The sequence below is a fragment of the Primulina huaijiensis genome, chromosome 4 (assembly GCF_012295235.1).
Source record: "Primulina huaijiensis isolate GDHJ02 chromosome 4, ASM1229523v2, whole genome shotgun sequence".
Taxonomy (NCBI): Eukaryota; Viridiplantae; Streptophyta; class Magnoliopsida; order Lamiales; family Gesneriaceae; genus Primulina; species Primulina huaijiensis.
Genome location: NC_133309.1, coordinates 4,346,477 through 4,363,248, shown reverse-complemented (window position 1 = coordinate 4,363,248; position 16,772 = coordinate 4,346,477). Strand labels below are relative to the sequence as shown.

Here is a 16,772-nt window from a genome sequence, read left to right as displayed (position 1 = left end):
TTTTTTTTTCAATTTCCAAGTGGTGAACTTTATATTTTTTAAAGAGCGGGTCTCATGTGAGACCGTCTCACGGATCTTAATCTGTGAGACGGGTTAACTCTACTCATATTCACAATAAAAAGTAATACTCTTAGCATAAAAAGTAATACTTTTTCATGGATGACTCAAATAAGAGATCTGTCTCACAAATACGATCCGTGAGATCGTCTCACACAAGTTTTTGCCTTTTTTAAAATAAATAAACATTTTATAAAAAAAAGTAAATTTTCTACTTTTGTTTTAAAATGATATTTTAAAAAAGAAAGGCTCTATTACATTATTATTTTATTATTATTATTATTATTATTATTATTATTAGGGTTAATAAATGTTCAAATCGTGGTGTGTCTGAAGCAACAATCGGTTAAACCCTAGAAAACCGCCACCGATTCCCCCACATAAGAAGCATGTCGCACTTTGGAAGATCTGGGCCGCCGGACATCAGAGACACCTACTCTCTCCTCGTCCTCAACATCACTTTTCGTATGTCTTCTCCCGATTTTTCTCTATATTTTGACGTTAATTATGGACCCTATTTTTGTCGATTTCTCACTCGTAACTTTTTTTTTTGGTTATTTTTTTAGGGACATCTGCGGATGATTTGTTTCCTCTCTTTGATAAGTATGGCAAAGTTGTTGATGTCTTTATCCCCAGAGACCGGAGGTACGTGTGTGCGTATGATTAATGTTGCTATGTGCCTGTAAAAGGAAGTTTTTCCGAGCCTCTATGGTCAAGAATCTGGGTTTCTGTGGGATTATGTATTACCGGTCCTACGATTGGCAAGAAGTCTGATTTCAGGAACTAGGTATTCTGCTGTGTTGGTCTGATGCGAGCTGATGAACATTTGCTTGTGTGCATTTTTTTAGATATGTGAGAGAGTGGCTGTGTGTGCACAAGAATGTAGTTTGACGTGTATGTGTTGGTTGTGGATCATGGTATATAGTTTAGTGCCATTTCATCTTGTTTCTGGTGTGTTTTCCTCGTAATTATTTCATGTTTTATTTGGTGATGTTTTATCATACTGTTTATCAATTTTCTTTCTATCCTGGTTGTTATGCAATTTTGCATCTGTACTTGGAGTGTTGTAGGTGCGGTATTTATCTATAAAACATCAAGTAAATTAATATTTCACCCTTCAAATGTGTGTGTGACCTAACTATGACTACAACGACAATTTGTTCCATTAATGGGTCCTTTATATTTGCCCCTTTTCTACTCTTATATTGGCATTTATTCAGAAGATTGGATAAACAAGAAAAAATGTTCAACCTTTTCAAAATATGCATGATGATGTAAATACTGACAGTTTGATTCATGTTTCATTAAGAGGACCGATGATGAGGTAAATATGTAAAAAATCTCTGTAAAAATTTGATTTTTTCACCATTTAGATTGATGGAATAGTGAGGAGTGAGAGCTGAGCATTTATTTGTTTTGTTCGAACAAAGAGATGATTTTAAGTGGGGTGATTGAAGATGAGGCAGAATTATGTATTTGAAAATCTGATTGGGTCAGTTTAAAGACGTGGAAGTCTGAATGCAGATCTGGTGTAGTCTGGACACTGAAGTGTGCGAGTTTATCGTAACCTTAGTCTCCATTCCCGTGCATTAATAAAAAACCAGTTGCAATGAGTTTTGTTCCTTTTTAAGTATAGGTATCATTTACTTGATTTTGCTGACTTGCACTGTTTGATCATTGTCATTTAGGACAGGAGACTCGAGGGGCTTTGCATTTGTGCGGTATAAGTATCAAGATGAGGCTGCAAAGGCTGTTGAAAAGCTGGATGGTGAGTATGGGGAGAAGAATTTGAAATGTTTCATTTGTGGAGAAATTTTAATTCTCGTTCTTCTTCATGATAATTTTCTGAGTCCTCTTCTGTAGGAAGAGTTGTTGATGGGAGAGAAATAATGGTTCAGTTTGCTAAATATGGCCCCAATGCTGAAAGAACGTTAGTCAAATTTGTCCACCTCTCAATTTGGCATATATGTTGGTTTTGGGCTTATCTGCTATTGACTTATAGTTTTTAAACATAAGACTAACAAACTTCGCTGGTGTTTGTCATCAGTAACAAAGGGAGAATCTCAGAACCTGTTTACAGGTCAAGCGGGAGATCTAGAAATCGTAGTCCTCGTTCAAGGTAGATTGTTCTCTATTCTTAGTTAATATTCCTATGGTTATTGTTAGTTTTTTTGCTTAATCTAGAAACATTTGAGATGTGCAATTATTTTAAAATGCATTTCATTTATGTATATTGTGTTAGAGTTTATTTGCTGTTGGCCTTTCATATTTCAAATTTCCTTTCCATCTGTTACGATTAAGAGTGGCCACATTCAGGGTGAGTTGTAGTTCTTCGTCTCTTACAAGAAATGGAAATAAAGCTTCCGATTTCTATTTCTCTGTGCTTATGAGTTGTAGAAATCCTTATCTGGGAAATCTGTTCTTGTTTCTTAAAACTATTTTGTTGAGTAAAACCGAATTAATGTTGGTACAGGGATGAACACCTGGATAGGGATTACAGGAGGAGAAGCCGTAGCAGGAGTAGGGGTAGATATGAGCGTGTGCGCCGTCGTGGTGAGGATAGGGATCGTCTGCCTCGCGGTAGTAGGAGCCGGAGCCGGAGCCGGAGCTACAGTGGCAGTCCTAGTTATCGCAAAGACACTGATAGAGGCCGGAGGTATTTCTACACTATCGCTGTGTATTGTTCTGAGTTTTTCTAGTCTATTGTTTATAAATTTGTTTACTGATGAATTTTTTGGTGTGCATGACAGTATTTCTCCACGACGAGGTCGCAGTCCTCGGAGGAGCCCATCTCCACGCAAATCATCTCCTTCAAGGGGTGAGAGTCCACTCAATAACAATACAAAGGAAAGATCAACCACCCCAAAGAGTGTGTCTCCTCGTGGCCTGCAAGTCGATTCCCATAGCCCATCACCTTACTGAAGCCAATGTGAGTGTTGGAACCTGTTTTTACCCTTGGCTTGGTTGGAATTGTTCTTGACAATGCTTTATTTGATCATGTTTTTCAGGATCGAAGGAGTCCGTGCAGCTTGATGGAACTTGACTTGATACCATGCGCTTTGCGATATTTCTTACCAAGAAGTTTGGATTTTATCTACTCAGTTTCTATTCTATAGTATTTTCCGATTTCATTGTTGACTTGCTATGGTTTGCGACCATAAATGTTGTCTAATCTCCTTCATTATGCCATTTGTAGTTTCCGCCATGAAATGCATTGAAATTCCATAATCTTGTGTCACTGCTCCTGATTATGCTTTTGTTAAATCTGGTGTGGATTGTGGATCACTGTACTCATTTGTGCACTTTAATGGCCTTCTATAGTTGTGCTCGTGAGACGTTGCTGATTGATGAGATGATGCACCAGCTATTGATGCTGAACTTTAAATGATGTGGTAGCTGGTGATGGTGAATTTTTTTGCTGTTGATTCATGATTGTTATAATTTTCTTGCTGGTAACAAACTACGGTTCCTTCACCATGTTTCTTGCCATATCATGATTCGTAAGGGTAATACACTCACATTTTAGACTGGAATCATATTAAAGATTTAGATACTGCAGTGCAGACCGCCATGATAATTACTCATTGTGATTTTAATAATTAGATTTGAGTTTACGAGTGACTTTGAGGTTACTGGAATCCACATAACAGGTGACAGCTTTGGAGTAATAGATATCCTGTTTGTTGATCGTGTTTCAAACCAGACATACAATATTGAGGTTGTCGAGCACGAAGTGGTAAGATGTTAACTGCATTGTGTAAATGCTGGTGTCCTATCTCGTTCCTTAACCAAGTCAGAGCCAGGAATTTTAACGTGGAAACAATCAATAAATTTTGGGTGAAAAACTTGATCATTCTTGAAAAATGAGATGAAAATTATTATTTTTTTAAATTGTCATTGTCCGTGAAGTATGGGAGCTCCACAGCAATCTGATATTAGTCATGTCATATTACAGCATATGAAATCGTGGCCGTGGCCGTGAAGTGATATAGCCGATATTCTTTGTAGATCGTTGTTCCTGTATTGTGTTGCGGATAGCTATAAAACTGATGCCTGCTATTTTGAATATTGAATGGTCTGGTAGCTGGGTTGCAGATTGATGATACACGGAGTTACTCTATGAACATGCATTTGGTTGCCCTCATGTTGCTGTTTAATTGAATTTGATGTGTTCCGCCACTATGACATCATCTCATTGTTTTGTTTTTTCTCACATTTCCTGTTTTATATCACTAGTTGTTAGGTTATGTTATGAATTCTCTGTGATTTATTGATGAGACAGACATGCACTACCCAACTATTAGATGAGCTTGGATAAAACATATATTGAGAATGATTTTGGAAAGCGCTTATGTGGCGCTGTATATGTTAGGGTCACTGCAGTGGTGTAACATCAACGATGCATTAGGAAAATGTTCAAAATAGTTGAAAAAAAAAGATTAAAATTGAAATTTGAAAACATACAAGATAAAAATGTATGCGGGTTTGTGATGACGGTCGAAGTGGTGCAATACTTCCACTTGCTTCCTCTTCCAATGCCTAAACTAGATTATTAAATTTGCACCTCTTAGAATATTGAAGTTGAAGCTCGACTTTGCTTAATCGAAATACTTAATAGAGAAAATACCAATCATAGTTCTAGCAATACCAATGGATCAATTGATTGATATAAGGTGGTGCGAAAATGTTATAATAGTATTGCATTTTCACACATGCATAAATGGACTTCTTCCATCTTTGCAATCTTCCATCTTTGCAATCTTGTTCTCCCTTTATTTCTTTTAGTTAAAATTAAAAGTATGAACAAGGGGAAAAAAAAACTATATATGGATTCGTCTTGTGAAATTGACTTCCGGTTGCTATCGGTTGCACCATACTACAATTTGAATAGGTCCTCATTCAGTTGATAAGTTGTAGATGTTGCAACAAATAATTAAGGTTTTGTTTGGACAAATATTTATGTAACATTTTTATGAATGTGTTTTGTTTTTTAAATTATAATTTTTTTTTTATAAATGAAATCAATCAAAAACACTTTTATTCGGGTGTAGTAGATCGGCCCGAGTGCGTGACGTGCCAGTCGAGAAGAAATCTTGTAGATCGGTCCGAGTGCGTAATATGCCAGTTGAGAAGAAATCTCATGGAAACGACATATAAAGGTTGTTTTAAGAATAAATATGTAATTGAACAGTTATTTTATAAATATTTTTATAGTTGAAAAGTTGTTTGGACAACTATTTATAAAACAAAAGATTAAAAATCTGTTTGTACTACAATTCTATTAAAAAAAAATTAATTCTCGTTTAATTTATGTTTTTTATTTTAAAAACAAAAAAAAAAACCCATTTAATTTGTTCTTTAAAAACTATATTTTACCAAATTCTTATTCAAACACATATTTTGCGTTCTTTTCATTAACACCAAAAATATTTTTAAAATACTTTGTCCAAACGAAAATTAAAAAGCTTATTTGCTCCTTTTATGTTTTTGAAATATTTTCCTCAAAACAGGCCATCATTGTTATCAAATCGACGTCATTAGGTTTTCGTAAAGAAACCAAGAATTGGACACATGCGAAAAACAGTATCGGGTATCATCCTTGCTGCACTGGTGATTTACATCTGATTGCAGTTGGAGGGATCCATGTATAAAACCTAAGAAATTAGAGACATGCAAGAAACATAGGGGGTTGTCCTCGCTGCATCGGGTGATCGACGTCTGGTTGCATCTGGACAGTCCGATAGAAGGCCAAGAAACTAGAGACGTCCAAAAGAAGTGGGATGATGTCGTTGCTGCACCAAAGTGATCCATACCTCCTTACGTCGGGAGTGGGGTGGGGGGTCCAACTGATCCAATGCCTCCTGATCATAGTCGAAGCTAAGAAAGCAGGGATAACTTTGAAAAGGGGAGGAAGAGTGATCGAAGACTTTCCTTTGGTTCAAAAATATGTTGAACAAATTATTTCTTTCCTGGAAAGGAGCTATATGTTAACAGAATACATGGTGGCTAAGCTTTGAAGCCGTGAATCATTTAACAGTTAGGAAGATCCAAAACATTTGCCTGGTGTTTAATTGTTGTTTCGACAGTAGAGCTTTACCAACCATTGCATCACATCATCTACTCCATACCTAGCTGATGAGGATTTGTCTACTTTTACATATGAGTCAGTCTGAATTCGTAGCATTGAAACTGGAGGTAGAGATAGCAGGTGGCAGAGATGCAGCTGCGAGATTATCATTAGTTGTCCAAACACGCGTCCATTTTTCATCATCAGCCCTCATCCTCTCGGCATATCTGCTGATGTCAAAACCAGTATCATCTTTACCACCGAAAGCCGACTCAACCAGCTCCATGCTGAACAAGTCGCTCATAATCTTGCTTGAACTGGGGTCATCTGAGTATACAAATTTGACTTTGTCCGCTGTTTTCGGCTCTAAGAAGGGCTTTGCAATCTGTAAACCACATCCCATACACATCGCTATATAAACTCAGTAATGAAACATACCGAGAACATAACAAAGAACATGCCAATTCCCTTATTCAACATTTGGAAATATAATTTCAGAAAAACCACAAGTACGACCTAACATTTCCTACGTTTCTAGTGAAGTGATAGATTGAAACCAATAACCAGGAAAATTTAATCACTATCCATTAGTTTGATCATTTTAGAAGACCATCATGGAATAGAAACAGCCGAGGAACTTTAGGACGCAATGACAAAGTAGAAAAGAAACAAGGAAATTCTTTCAACAACTAAACAATATGAAGCACGAACATTCCTTGATGAAGATTGATCGAAATATCTCAATCTGTCGTCCAGCAGTACATTTTATGGTTATGGGGACTTCTTTAATGCAAAATTGGTCCCGGATTTTTTTATTGATATAGCAGAAATTTTAGTTCATGATCGTAGAAAAAGCTCAAGATGTAACGATCATGGGCCTTTAGGCTGAACCAACATGGTCTTCGACCCATACCCATGCACCACTACTGGTCATGAGTCGTTAGGATCGTCCAGCATGAGCCGTAGCCCATGCCCATGCATCGTCACTCATAGAACATCCCACCCTGGAAAGTGGTTTCTTTCGCCTCCCCCAACACTTGAACCTAGGATCTCCAGACTTAAGTACCTAGATTCCTAAAGTGTTGGCCCAACTTTAGGAATCTAGGTACTTAAGTCTGGAGGTCCTAGGTTCAAATGTTGGAGGAGGGGAAAGAAACCATTTTCAGAGGTGGGATATTCAATGAGTGACGGTGCATGGGCATGGGCTACAGCTCATGCGGGACCATCGTAACGACCCATGACCAGTAGTGGTGCATGTGTATGGACTGAGACTCATGTTGATTCATCATAATGGCCCATGATCATTACACAATAAGTGATTAAATACAATGGAATAACAATACTACAATCAAAAGCTTTTTGAGCACATAGAAATGCATTTAATACATAGAAGAATCTTAAATGTAACATAACATAAGTTAGATTAATGAAAAGATACCGTCCAAAATGGTTCGAAAATCTTTGGTGGATCGTATAGAATTGCGACACCAAGTCTCTCAGGATATTGCTGTTGCAGGACAAAAGCTGTTTCCCGGGTGACCTTGACTGATATGTTGGATAAACTGAACCCATGGAAATCAATCAACCAAACCATCTGTCCTTGGCCAGGGGCAAGATTTGAAATTGCGTTCTCCATGCAATAAACCAAATACTTAATTTGCCCTTCTATTGACTTTGAATTCTGTGAACATACAAGACATGAGAATTAAGAAGAAAGTCCAAAAAGGAAAATGAACTCATTAAACCACCCATAAGTCGAGCATAAGACCAAGTGTTTGGTGCTTTACAAAAAAAGCTAGTAAACGATAATAATACAACTTAAATATTTTAAATATAACAATGCATGTCAAATATTTTAAATTAGTAAAAACAACTGTCATATTTTGATAGCTCTTCCAACATTGCAATATAATTGTGAAACTACAAGACTTGACTGACAACGATTATGGAGTCAAGATAAATCAACTTAATAAGGCAAATAGAAATCAACAGCTACTTTTTCCAAACAAAAAAAAATGGAAAAAAGAAATCAACAGCTACAAAATATTCTATAGAAAATGATCAGTAGACCCTTAAGATCCAAAGGATTTTTACTAAATGGTAAAAATAGGAGAAATTCAATGTTTCACCTGGCACCTCGGTCTCATGACAAGAACTGTCCTCCCATACTTATCTTTATAACTCGTTGGGTATATTTTTCCAGTTTCTGCCTCGTGTGCAACATCTTCCTGTTTTCCAAATGTAGATATACATGAAAACATAAAGCAAACTGAATCAGAATCCCTCATGACCTATTTTGAAACTGAACAAACTTAGAACTTTGGAAAATTTACTAGAAATCTGTAAATATTCAAATATGAGAGGAGAGAAGATACATTAGACTTAAAACGAAAAGATTTGGAGATGTCATATGGAAAACGGAAGAATCATCCACCACATATTAAGCATTAGCTTGGGTATTCCTTATGACCTATTTTGCTTATATAAGTAAGTGGGTCTCACCCAACGAATCTCTTCCGGCTTATACTCCAACCTCCATTTCAAACTTGCTTTAAGCATTTTAACTGCCTTCTTCACATTCCAGTTCCGCGCTCTCAAGTATCTTGAAATGGATTCGTCCGAGCAGCAATTGGCCAGTTTGGGCTGTGGCCCGATCAACTTTCTTACCTCATTAATCTGCAAATGTACACATAATTAACCAGTCATCCTTGCCGTAAACTGGCATCCGTAAGAAAACTTACCTACAAATTCTTGATAGAAGACTAAAGATACCTTTCCCTGCTCTTCTTCCAGAGACGAAGGATTCCCACCCCCATCTGGAGAGGGTTTCTTGAACCTAATGTTCATACTTCTCAATGCTTTTCTTCAAGTAATATACTCAAATAAATTTTGAATCTGTACCAGACAAGATAAATAAAATCGAACAACAAAATATTGAAAAGAGAACACAAATTTTTATCGCAGTTCTATAGCTAAGAAATCGTAAGCAATCAGAACAAGAACTCGGTAACTTGTCCGCTAAATGATGGATCAAAGGCCACATAATCCACCAACCTTTTGGCTTCCACAGATAGAGAACTAGAAAGGCAATACATTAACAGACTAGAAAAAAATCCCTCCTTGTCCAAACATTACTTTGAATTTATTAAGCCAGCCACGTTGACAGCTACACCAAGGCATGTACCAGAAGGCCTAAAGAACCACAACTCCCTCGCAAATAGACTTGTAGTGCATGTCAACTCAACTAAATACAAATCAACCAATGGTGGAGCTATAATATTCGCTTAAACTAAATTTAAAACATTTCACACAACGTTATTCAGATTTTGTGTCATTATACTAAAATGTATTTAAGAAAAAGGAAAAAATAACGACCTTAAAAAAGTATCAGTTCACACAAAACCCTCCTAGCCCACATGAAATCATACAGGGAAATACAGAGATTAAAGCTAATTACTATGCAGGTAATCATCATCAAAATCAACTCAAACAGATGCCCATTATCATAGCCTTCTCAAACACGAAATCCCAAATTTAAGATTAATAATGTTCTTCACGACTAGCAACTTCCACAAGAATCCAACAAAAGAACAGCTAATAAAAAAAACCCAATTACTCATAACATGCCATGAGAGTCAAATTTAGCACAGATTGGATTTTTTTCAACAGTAAAGAAAAAATTACTTGGAGAAGATAAAGTACCAGAATAATATGGTTTAAGGAATAAATCCAAGTTAATGTTAATGAGATCTTAAAATTTGATGTAGAAATTATATAACTTCAGAGAAAATCTGGTCAACCCAGAAGTATGATAAAGTTGAAGATTGAAAACATGCAACGATAAGTTGACACGAGATATTGGTTCGAGATCGTCCCATATAATAAGAAAATAAAATGGCAGGAAAGGGTCAGCATTAGTTTTCAAGAAAAAAAATCAGACGGCAAATTTTGGGGAAATTTATTTATTTATTTATTTTTTTAATATATCTCGATCCGTTATTTTTTTTTAAAAAATGATATCCTCAAATACATTCAAACTATTTCTTAAAAAAACCGTTAATTAAGTTTATTTTAAAAATTTCTTTGCAAAATTTTTATGCTAAACTTCAAATTTTTACCATTAAGACTAATATTATAGGATTAAAATATATTGTACTTCTTAAACACTTAAGACGGTGTCAAGATCAATTTTGTAAGAAAAATTTCTAATCCAACCTGATTAATAAAAAATATTATTTTTTACGATAAAAATATTATTTATCACTTCAAGTTTTGTTCGAGTTGATCGGTCTCATGAAAATAGATCCGTGAGACCGTCTCACAAAAATCATATTCTACGTACTATTGGTTGACCCATACAACTAAAATAACTGGTCCAAGGGATAAAATTGGATCTAACCGGAAAAATCCATCTATATATTTTTTTTAATGAAAAAGATTTCATTAAATGAGTAAAAAGTTAATATAAGAACAACTACACTGAACATCCAGATGAGAGATACAAAATACATAACTCAAATCACCTACCTCTCTAGATTACTGTAGTACATCAATCGCATTTGGTAGACAGCAAAGACATATAATTTTAATCTTCTTAATAGTTTCTTCAATACAAGTAGTCTCATTCTCGAATATTGCTTAGTTCCAACCGTTCCAGATATGATAAATAGTAGCAGTACATGCCAATAGCCTCAACTTGTTAAGCATAGACTTACCACAGTAGAAGCATCCGAAGGTATGAAGGATTGCGGTAGCCGAGCCTATCAATTTCTTTATATCAAGCCAATCATGAATTGCATCCCATATTTTTTTAGCTAAAGGGCACGAAAAGAATAAATAGGCCATAGTTTCAAACCTACCTTTGCAAAGCACACACGATTTATCTTCAACAAAATCAAGCCAATCACGAGTAAGGAGTTTAGCATGCGCAAATAACCAAAGGACGAAACGGTGCTTAGGGAGTAGGAAAGACTGTGCCACCAGAGGTTTCCAAGGCCATTTACCAACTCTATTTTTAAAGAATTCATATGCCTTGCGGACTCCTGCAATGCCATTGAATCAACTGTCTGTGCAGGAAATTGTATCATCAACCATATCTTGCTTCTGTAATGACAAGAGTGATTCACTATATTCTGACTCCTAAGATCAATTACTAAATCATAGGTTTTGTAGACGACTACTTGAAAGGTGAACATAATTCGAACCTTCCACGAGATTCTGATGTACGTATGAAGCAGCAGTGTGTCGGAGACCACATCGGAGTAGACTTTGGAGTTGGTAAGCAAGCGATCCACCATCAAGGAGAAGGGTTCCGGTGATACCCACAGAAGTGCTCGGGTCATTATAAAGCCCGAGTTGTGGTGAAATTGGAAGCTTGCGAAGCACAAACCAGGGAGACTGATAAGTGCAAGAATTTCACTTAATTTATATGAGAATCCATTTAAATTATGTTAGTTTCGGACAAAATAATGTGTAGTATTTGTTGTTTTTGTGTCGTGCAGGGGATGAACAACTACTGGATGATTGATTGTGATTAGATGTGTTTTTAATTGTGAAATGCTGATGGATTAGCGCCACAGCTCCAAAGAGGAAGCGCCGCAGCGCTAAGGCCTCACAGGAGGAAAAGAAGTGCCTAGGCTCTACAATTCAGCCCCGCAGCGCCAGAATTGCCGAAGCTCAAGCGCCTAGGCGCTACATTACCAGCGCTACCTCTGGACTTTACGGGCGCCTATGCGCTAATGCCTACATAAAAAGACAATTGGGCTTTATTTTACGAGCTCGGGAGAAGGATAAAAAGAAAAGATAGGGTTTCAACTTGGGACAATCGTTTTTTGAGAGGAAAGACATGAGAGACGAAGATGATACATTGGAGAAGGAATTGGAACACCAGGATTGATCTCGACAACGAAGAACGACGAATTTGGGGACAGAGATGTCACTTCTGATTTGTTATATAATCTTCTGCCTTTAATTTCTTGTGTTGCGATGTCTAAATCTTCAAACATGCTTTGTTTTTATTTAGATTTCGTTATGCACTAACTTTTCAATTCTAGAGGATGATGTAGCTTTGTTGATACGATAAATTTTACTATGTTGTTTATATGATTGAACTCCTGCCAGTTCAATTGTGTCCTCTAGTTCTTATCGATTTCAATTTACTGGCCATAAATTGATTGTTATCATATTAATTCTACAACTCGGGAGAGAGACTAGAATTTTGGATCATTAGAGACACATCATTAAATGTTTATACTGTTCGGAAGGCATATAAATTTAGCGGGGCTTAGGTAAGATCATCGTTTGCATATATCATTTAAACTTAGATTTTTATTTGGAATGTTTGAATCGAAGTTTGAATGATACAATTTATTCGTCACTTGGGAAAGAGAGAATAAAATAATTAAGTGTTCTTGGCTATTAAATGAGTGGAGTTCATGAATATAAATTCAACCGAGAATAGTTATCGTGGACATTAAGTGAAATCACTCCTTTAGATCTTTTTTCTCATTGATATTTGCTTCATTCGGTGATTCGATTACTATTCATTTTCAATCAATTCGTTTTCAGTAAACTAAACTTCTTATTGATTCTTCTAGATAAAGTCGAACTGATATACTTTTATTTATATACTACTCGTGGGAACGATACTTTACTCTCTTATATTAAAACTTGACAACCGTGTGCTTGCGAGCGGAAATACACAACAAAGACAAATCAAACTACCACGTGCTAAGTTGAGCCCGGACAGTATAGTGAGATCCAGATGGCAAGGTTTCACACCATGATCGCCTCCCCGAGCGGCTTGGTACAGTTGTCACTCTCGGGTCCATACATATGGGACGCCATGATTCGATATCATTGACATATCTTTCAGTGCACGTAAGGATGATGTGACTATATCAAGATTTGTATAAGTTGTCAGATGTGACATTGTCAAGGAGCAGGACATGAGTAACCATCTTGTCATGAGTAACAACTAAACACTGAAAACAATGTCATCATTGATTTCTCATTTATAAATAATAGGTTTACTTGATATTAATGCATTCATATATTTTTCATCAGAAAACATATTCTCTTGATGTACTTTCTTCTACGTAAACACTTGACTGACTTGAGCGTCGAAGTGACCATGCAGGAAAACCTTCCGGCGCTCCACTAACGTTCTTTGCTCTTTTAAGTATGCAGATTCTCCTACTCGGGTACTCTACACTTAGAATCCAGCGTTCACGACAAGAAATCCATCCAACCCGGTACCATCGTCGATGAATGGAATACAGTGATGTATGCACCTCTGACATGATATCTCCTCTAATCGAATCAACACTAGGAACCCAAATTCTCTCCATGTACCTTACAATTCCATCGACCACTATATAAAGCTTACTGCCCTTAGATTCATCACTCAGTCTCCATTTCTACATCTGCTCATCAGACGACTGTCCACTACGGATACGGTCTATGAATGAAGACTGTACAGTCAAGGTGGATAACCTAAGAGCTCTGCCCCTAGAATAAATCTCAAGATCAAACCTCTGAATCTATCACTGCTAGAGATAGCGTGACCCAAGAATGCTACTTTCTCCAACCAAAACTTACACTTGCTGAATTTTGCATACAAATTTCGGCTTTGCAATACCTGCAACGCTGTACACAAATGCTGGCTATGCTCCTCTTGGCTGTTAGAATAGATGAGGATGTCATCTATGAATACAATAAAAAACTGATCCAAATAATGCTGAAATACCGATTCATGAGACCCATGAAAATCACTAGAGCATTTGTCAACCCGAACAACATTACTAAAAACTCGTAATGTCCATAGCGAGTAATGAAAGTTGTCTTACGCACATCTGAGTCTTTCACCTTCAGCTGATGATACCCAGAGCGGAGATCTATTTTGATGAACACAGTCGCTCACTGTAACTAATCGAATAAGTGCTCGATACTCGGTAATGGGTACTTGTTCTTCAACGTAACTCTGTTAAATTCACGGTAATCAATGCAAAGTCTCATGCTTCCATCCTTCTTCTTCACAAAAAGCACTGGTGCTCCCCAAGGAGAACAACTAGGGCGTATGAATTTATATCTAGTAGCTTTTGTATCTGCTGTTTGAGCTCTTTCATTTTGCAGACGCTAACCGATACGGTGCCTTGGAGATTGTCACGGTACCTGGCATAATAACAATAGAAAACTTCACCTCACGCTCAGGTGGAATACTCGCAACGTCGACAGAAAACACTTCAGGAAAGTCTCTGACAACTGGGACGTCTGTTATGGACTGACTGTTTGTATCAGGGGCTGAAATAATGCTCGCTAAATGCCTGCATCCCTTATGCAAAAGCTTCCTCGCCCGGACGCAAGATATCATTCGAGATAGATTTATGCATCCATCTGGCTCAAATACAAATTTATCCAGACCCAGCGGTCTAACCAATACCGACCTTCGCTGAAAGTCAATTAACACTCCATTCTTCAACAATCAATCCATTCCCAAAATAATGTCAAACTCTGGCATCGACAGTACAATAAGGTCAGCATAGACCGTTGTCCCTGTAGCTCGAGATCCATGTTTCTGACAACGCTGGAAGTTGACAATTCTTCCCCAGATGGGAATGTCACAGAACAATTTACGTCGAGCCTGGTGGGCTTGACGCACAAATAACTCACAAAGCTGTCTGATATAAATGAATGAGTCTAACAGAGCATTCATTGCTACTCCTGTTATAAAGATCCTTACTAAGATAATATTAACATAACATTGAACTCAAAAAATTTCTCATAGGACTAGACTTACTCACATGCACAACTTGAATCCACTATCCACAATTTTTTTTAAAAATTTCGAAAATCAGCATGCTACTATCCAAAAATTTTGAACCATTCATCCCAAATTCCAATAAACTATAATGTGTTGAATTAATTATAACACCTGTAAGAAGAGTAGTGTCTTGCCTCCTCGACATGCATAGCAAAGACTCGTCCCTGAGTCTGCTGCTTCAACTGTGGGCAATCTTTAAGCATATGACCAACAGCTCCACACTTAAAGCATTTGCATGTCCCATGTTGGGTTAAGCGTGTATGAGTGAGAGTAGTATTTAGATGAGTGACCTCATGGGAAGTTCTCACGCGTCAAGCTGCTGACGTTAAGCTGCTTGATATGACTGGCTAAGTGGGCCATAAAAGAACAACATATCTTAACAGGTAATACTGTCTCTGCTAGGGACATGTGTGTAAAACTGATCTCTAAGATAGATGAGATAGTACTGGCATATAGACACGAACCTCATCGGACTCATGGGCCTAACAGTCCGACCCGTTAGCACTTAAGTAGGTGCACTTTGTGTTGCCACAAGTATAAGAAAATAAAGTTGCACCTCAGCTAACAGCTATAGCTTTTGTCCTAGTGGTAACCTCTTTATCTTAACATCTTCCATAAGCAGGCTCCTTTGATAGTCGTTGGGCTTCTGAGTAGCCTTCTTTTGGGGTTGCAGTGCCTTGCCCTTGAATGGTCCTTGAAATGGCATCTTATTATGCTGTTGAGGCTGATGTCGAGGCTCCTGATAAGGCCTCTTTCCATGTCAGTCGTTCTCAATGTCCCTCTGATCCTGCTCCGCCGCTAAGGCTCTAGTCATAGAAACAGAAAAATTCATAGGACCAGCCACACGAACAACACGGCGCAAGATCGACTGCAAACCATCAAGAAAATACCTCAACTTCTTCCCCAGGTTATTAGCAATCATGGGCACAAAATGAAACCCATGCTCAAAATTCCTCACAAACTCCGTCAAAGTGCGGTCTCTCTGTCTCAGCGTCATGAACTCCCTAGTCACCTGGGAACAGACATCATCTGTGAAGTACTTAAAGTAAAACACCTCCTTGAAGCCCTCCCAAGTAAAGGTCTCAAGATTCACCGTCACACACTCCTTCCCACCACAACCTAGCATCATCCTTCAATAAGTAGGTGGAAAATATGACTCTATCTGCATCCTGCAATTCCGTAAAGGTAAAGATCACCTCTATGCACTTAATAAATCTCTCTGCCACCATAGGATATGTCATCCCCGCCAAGTCCTTGGGGTCCATCTTGCGAAAGCACTCATAAATTGCTTCCGAACTCGTCCTCCTTCCCACCTCGGCATTGTTCCTAGCAATCTGCACAAAGAACTGGGTCATTCCAGCAAGCATATGAGCCTGAAGATCAGGTGGTGGACGTGGAGGGGAAACCCTGTCCTCCTTATGAGCCCCATGGTCCTCGCGATCAACCATACGTTTTGGAGGTATACTGTTCGACAATCCAACCCAACACGTAACCAACATGCATAACAATAATATTCATATACTAAATGTGATTCAAAACTTTAACACGCAGTTAAAGAAACTCGTACTTTAATACCTATTACATTTAAAATTGTAAAAACTTACATATTTGGGGCGTGAGTTCCTGAGCTTCTCGCAACCTGAAGTGGCACAATCTTTAATTAGGACATTGCTTTGATACCAACTGTAATGGCCCTCACTTACTATACTACTTAAAATATGCGAAAAATAAAATTTTTCTATCTAATTAATCCATAAGTCTTAACTTTTAAACTCAATAAATACCTACACATAGTTTTCGAAAATTTACAATAATTAACCCAAAAAT

At 37.4% G+C, this 16,772-nt stretch overlaps 2 protein-coding genes across 9 annotated transcripts; one reads left to right on the top strand and one right to left on the bottom strand.

Annotated features, from left to right (window-relative positions):
* The first annotated feature begins 364 nt into the window (after positions 1-364).
* LOC140975275 (serine/arginine-rich splicing factor SC35-like) lies at positions 365-4,334 on the top strand. Of its 3 annotated transcripts, none has more exons than XM_073438899.1 (10): positions 365-522; positions 624-702; positions 1,746-1,825; positions 1,921-1,987; positions 2,105-2,176; positions 2,531-2,713; positions 2,808-2,986; positions 3,066-3,563; positions 3,708-3,793; positions 4,013-4,334. In XM_073438899.1, the coding sequence occupies exons 1-7, from the start codon at positions 447-449 to the stop codon at positions 2,977-2,979; spliced, it is 729 nt and encodes a 242-aa protein (XP_073295000.1). In that variant the 5' UTR covers positions 365-446; the 3' UTR covers positions 2,980-2,986; positions 3,066-3,563; positions 3,708-3,793; positions 4,013-4,334. The 3 variants fall into 3 exon arrangements, with proteins under 3 accessions (XP_073295000.1, XP_073294999.1, XP_073294998.1); XM_073438898.1 differs by having other exon boundaries at positions 3,661-3,793; XM_073438897.1 differs by having other exon boundaries at positions 3,066-3,793.
* A 1,639-nt stretch (positions 4,335-5,973) lies between these two features.
* On the bottom strand, positions 5,974-10,006 carry LOC140975273 (uncharacterized). 6 transcript variants are annotated; one of them, XM_073438892.1, is made up of 6 exons: positions 9,827-10,006; positions 8,897-9,019; positions 8,627-8,800; positions 8,254-8,352; positions 7,563-7,805; positions 5,974-6,509 (listed from the first exon to the last, which is right to left on the bottom strand). In XM_073438892.1, exons 2-6 carry the CDS (start codon positions 8,969-8,971, stop codon positions 6,222-6,224), a joined length of 879 nt encoding a protein of 292 aa, XP_073294993.1. In that variant the 5' UTR covers positions 8,972-9,019; positions 9,827-10,006; the 3' UTR covers positions 5,974-6,221. The 6 variants fall into 6 exon arrangements, with proteins under 6 accessions (XP_073294993.1, XP_073294994.1, XP_073294995.1 ...); XM_073438893.1 differs by having other exon boundaries at positions 8,897-9,001; XM_073438894.1 differs by lacking the exon at positions 9,827-10,006 and adding an exon at positions 9,582-9,812 and having other exon boundaries at positions 8,897-9,001.
* Positions 10,007-16,772: the final 6,766 nt, after the last annotated feature.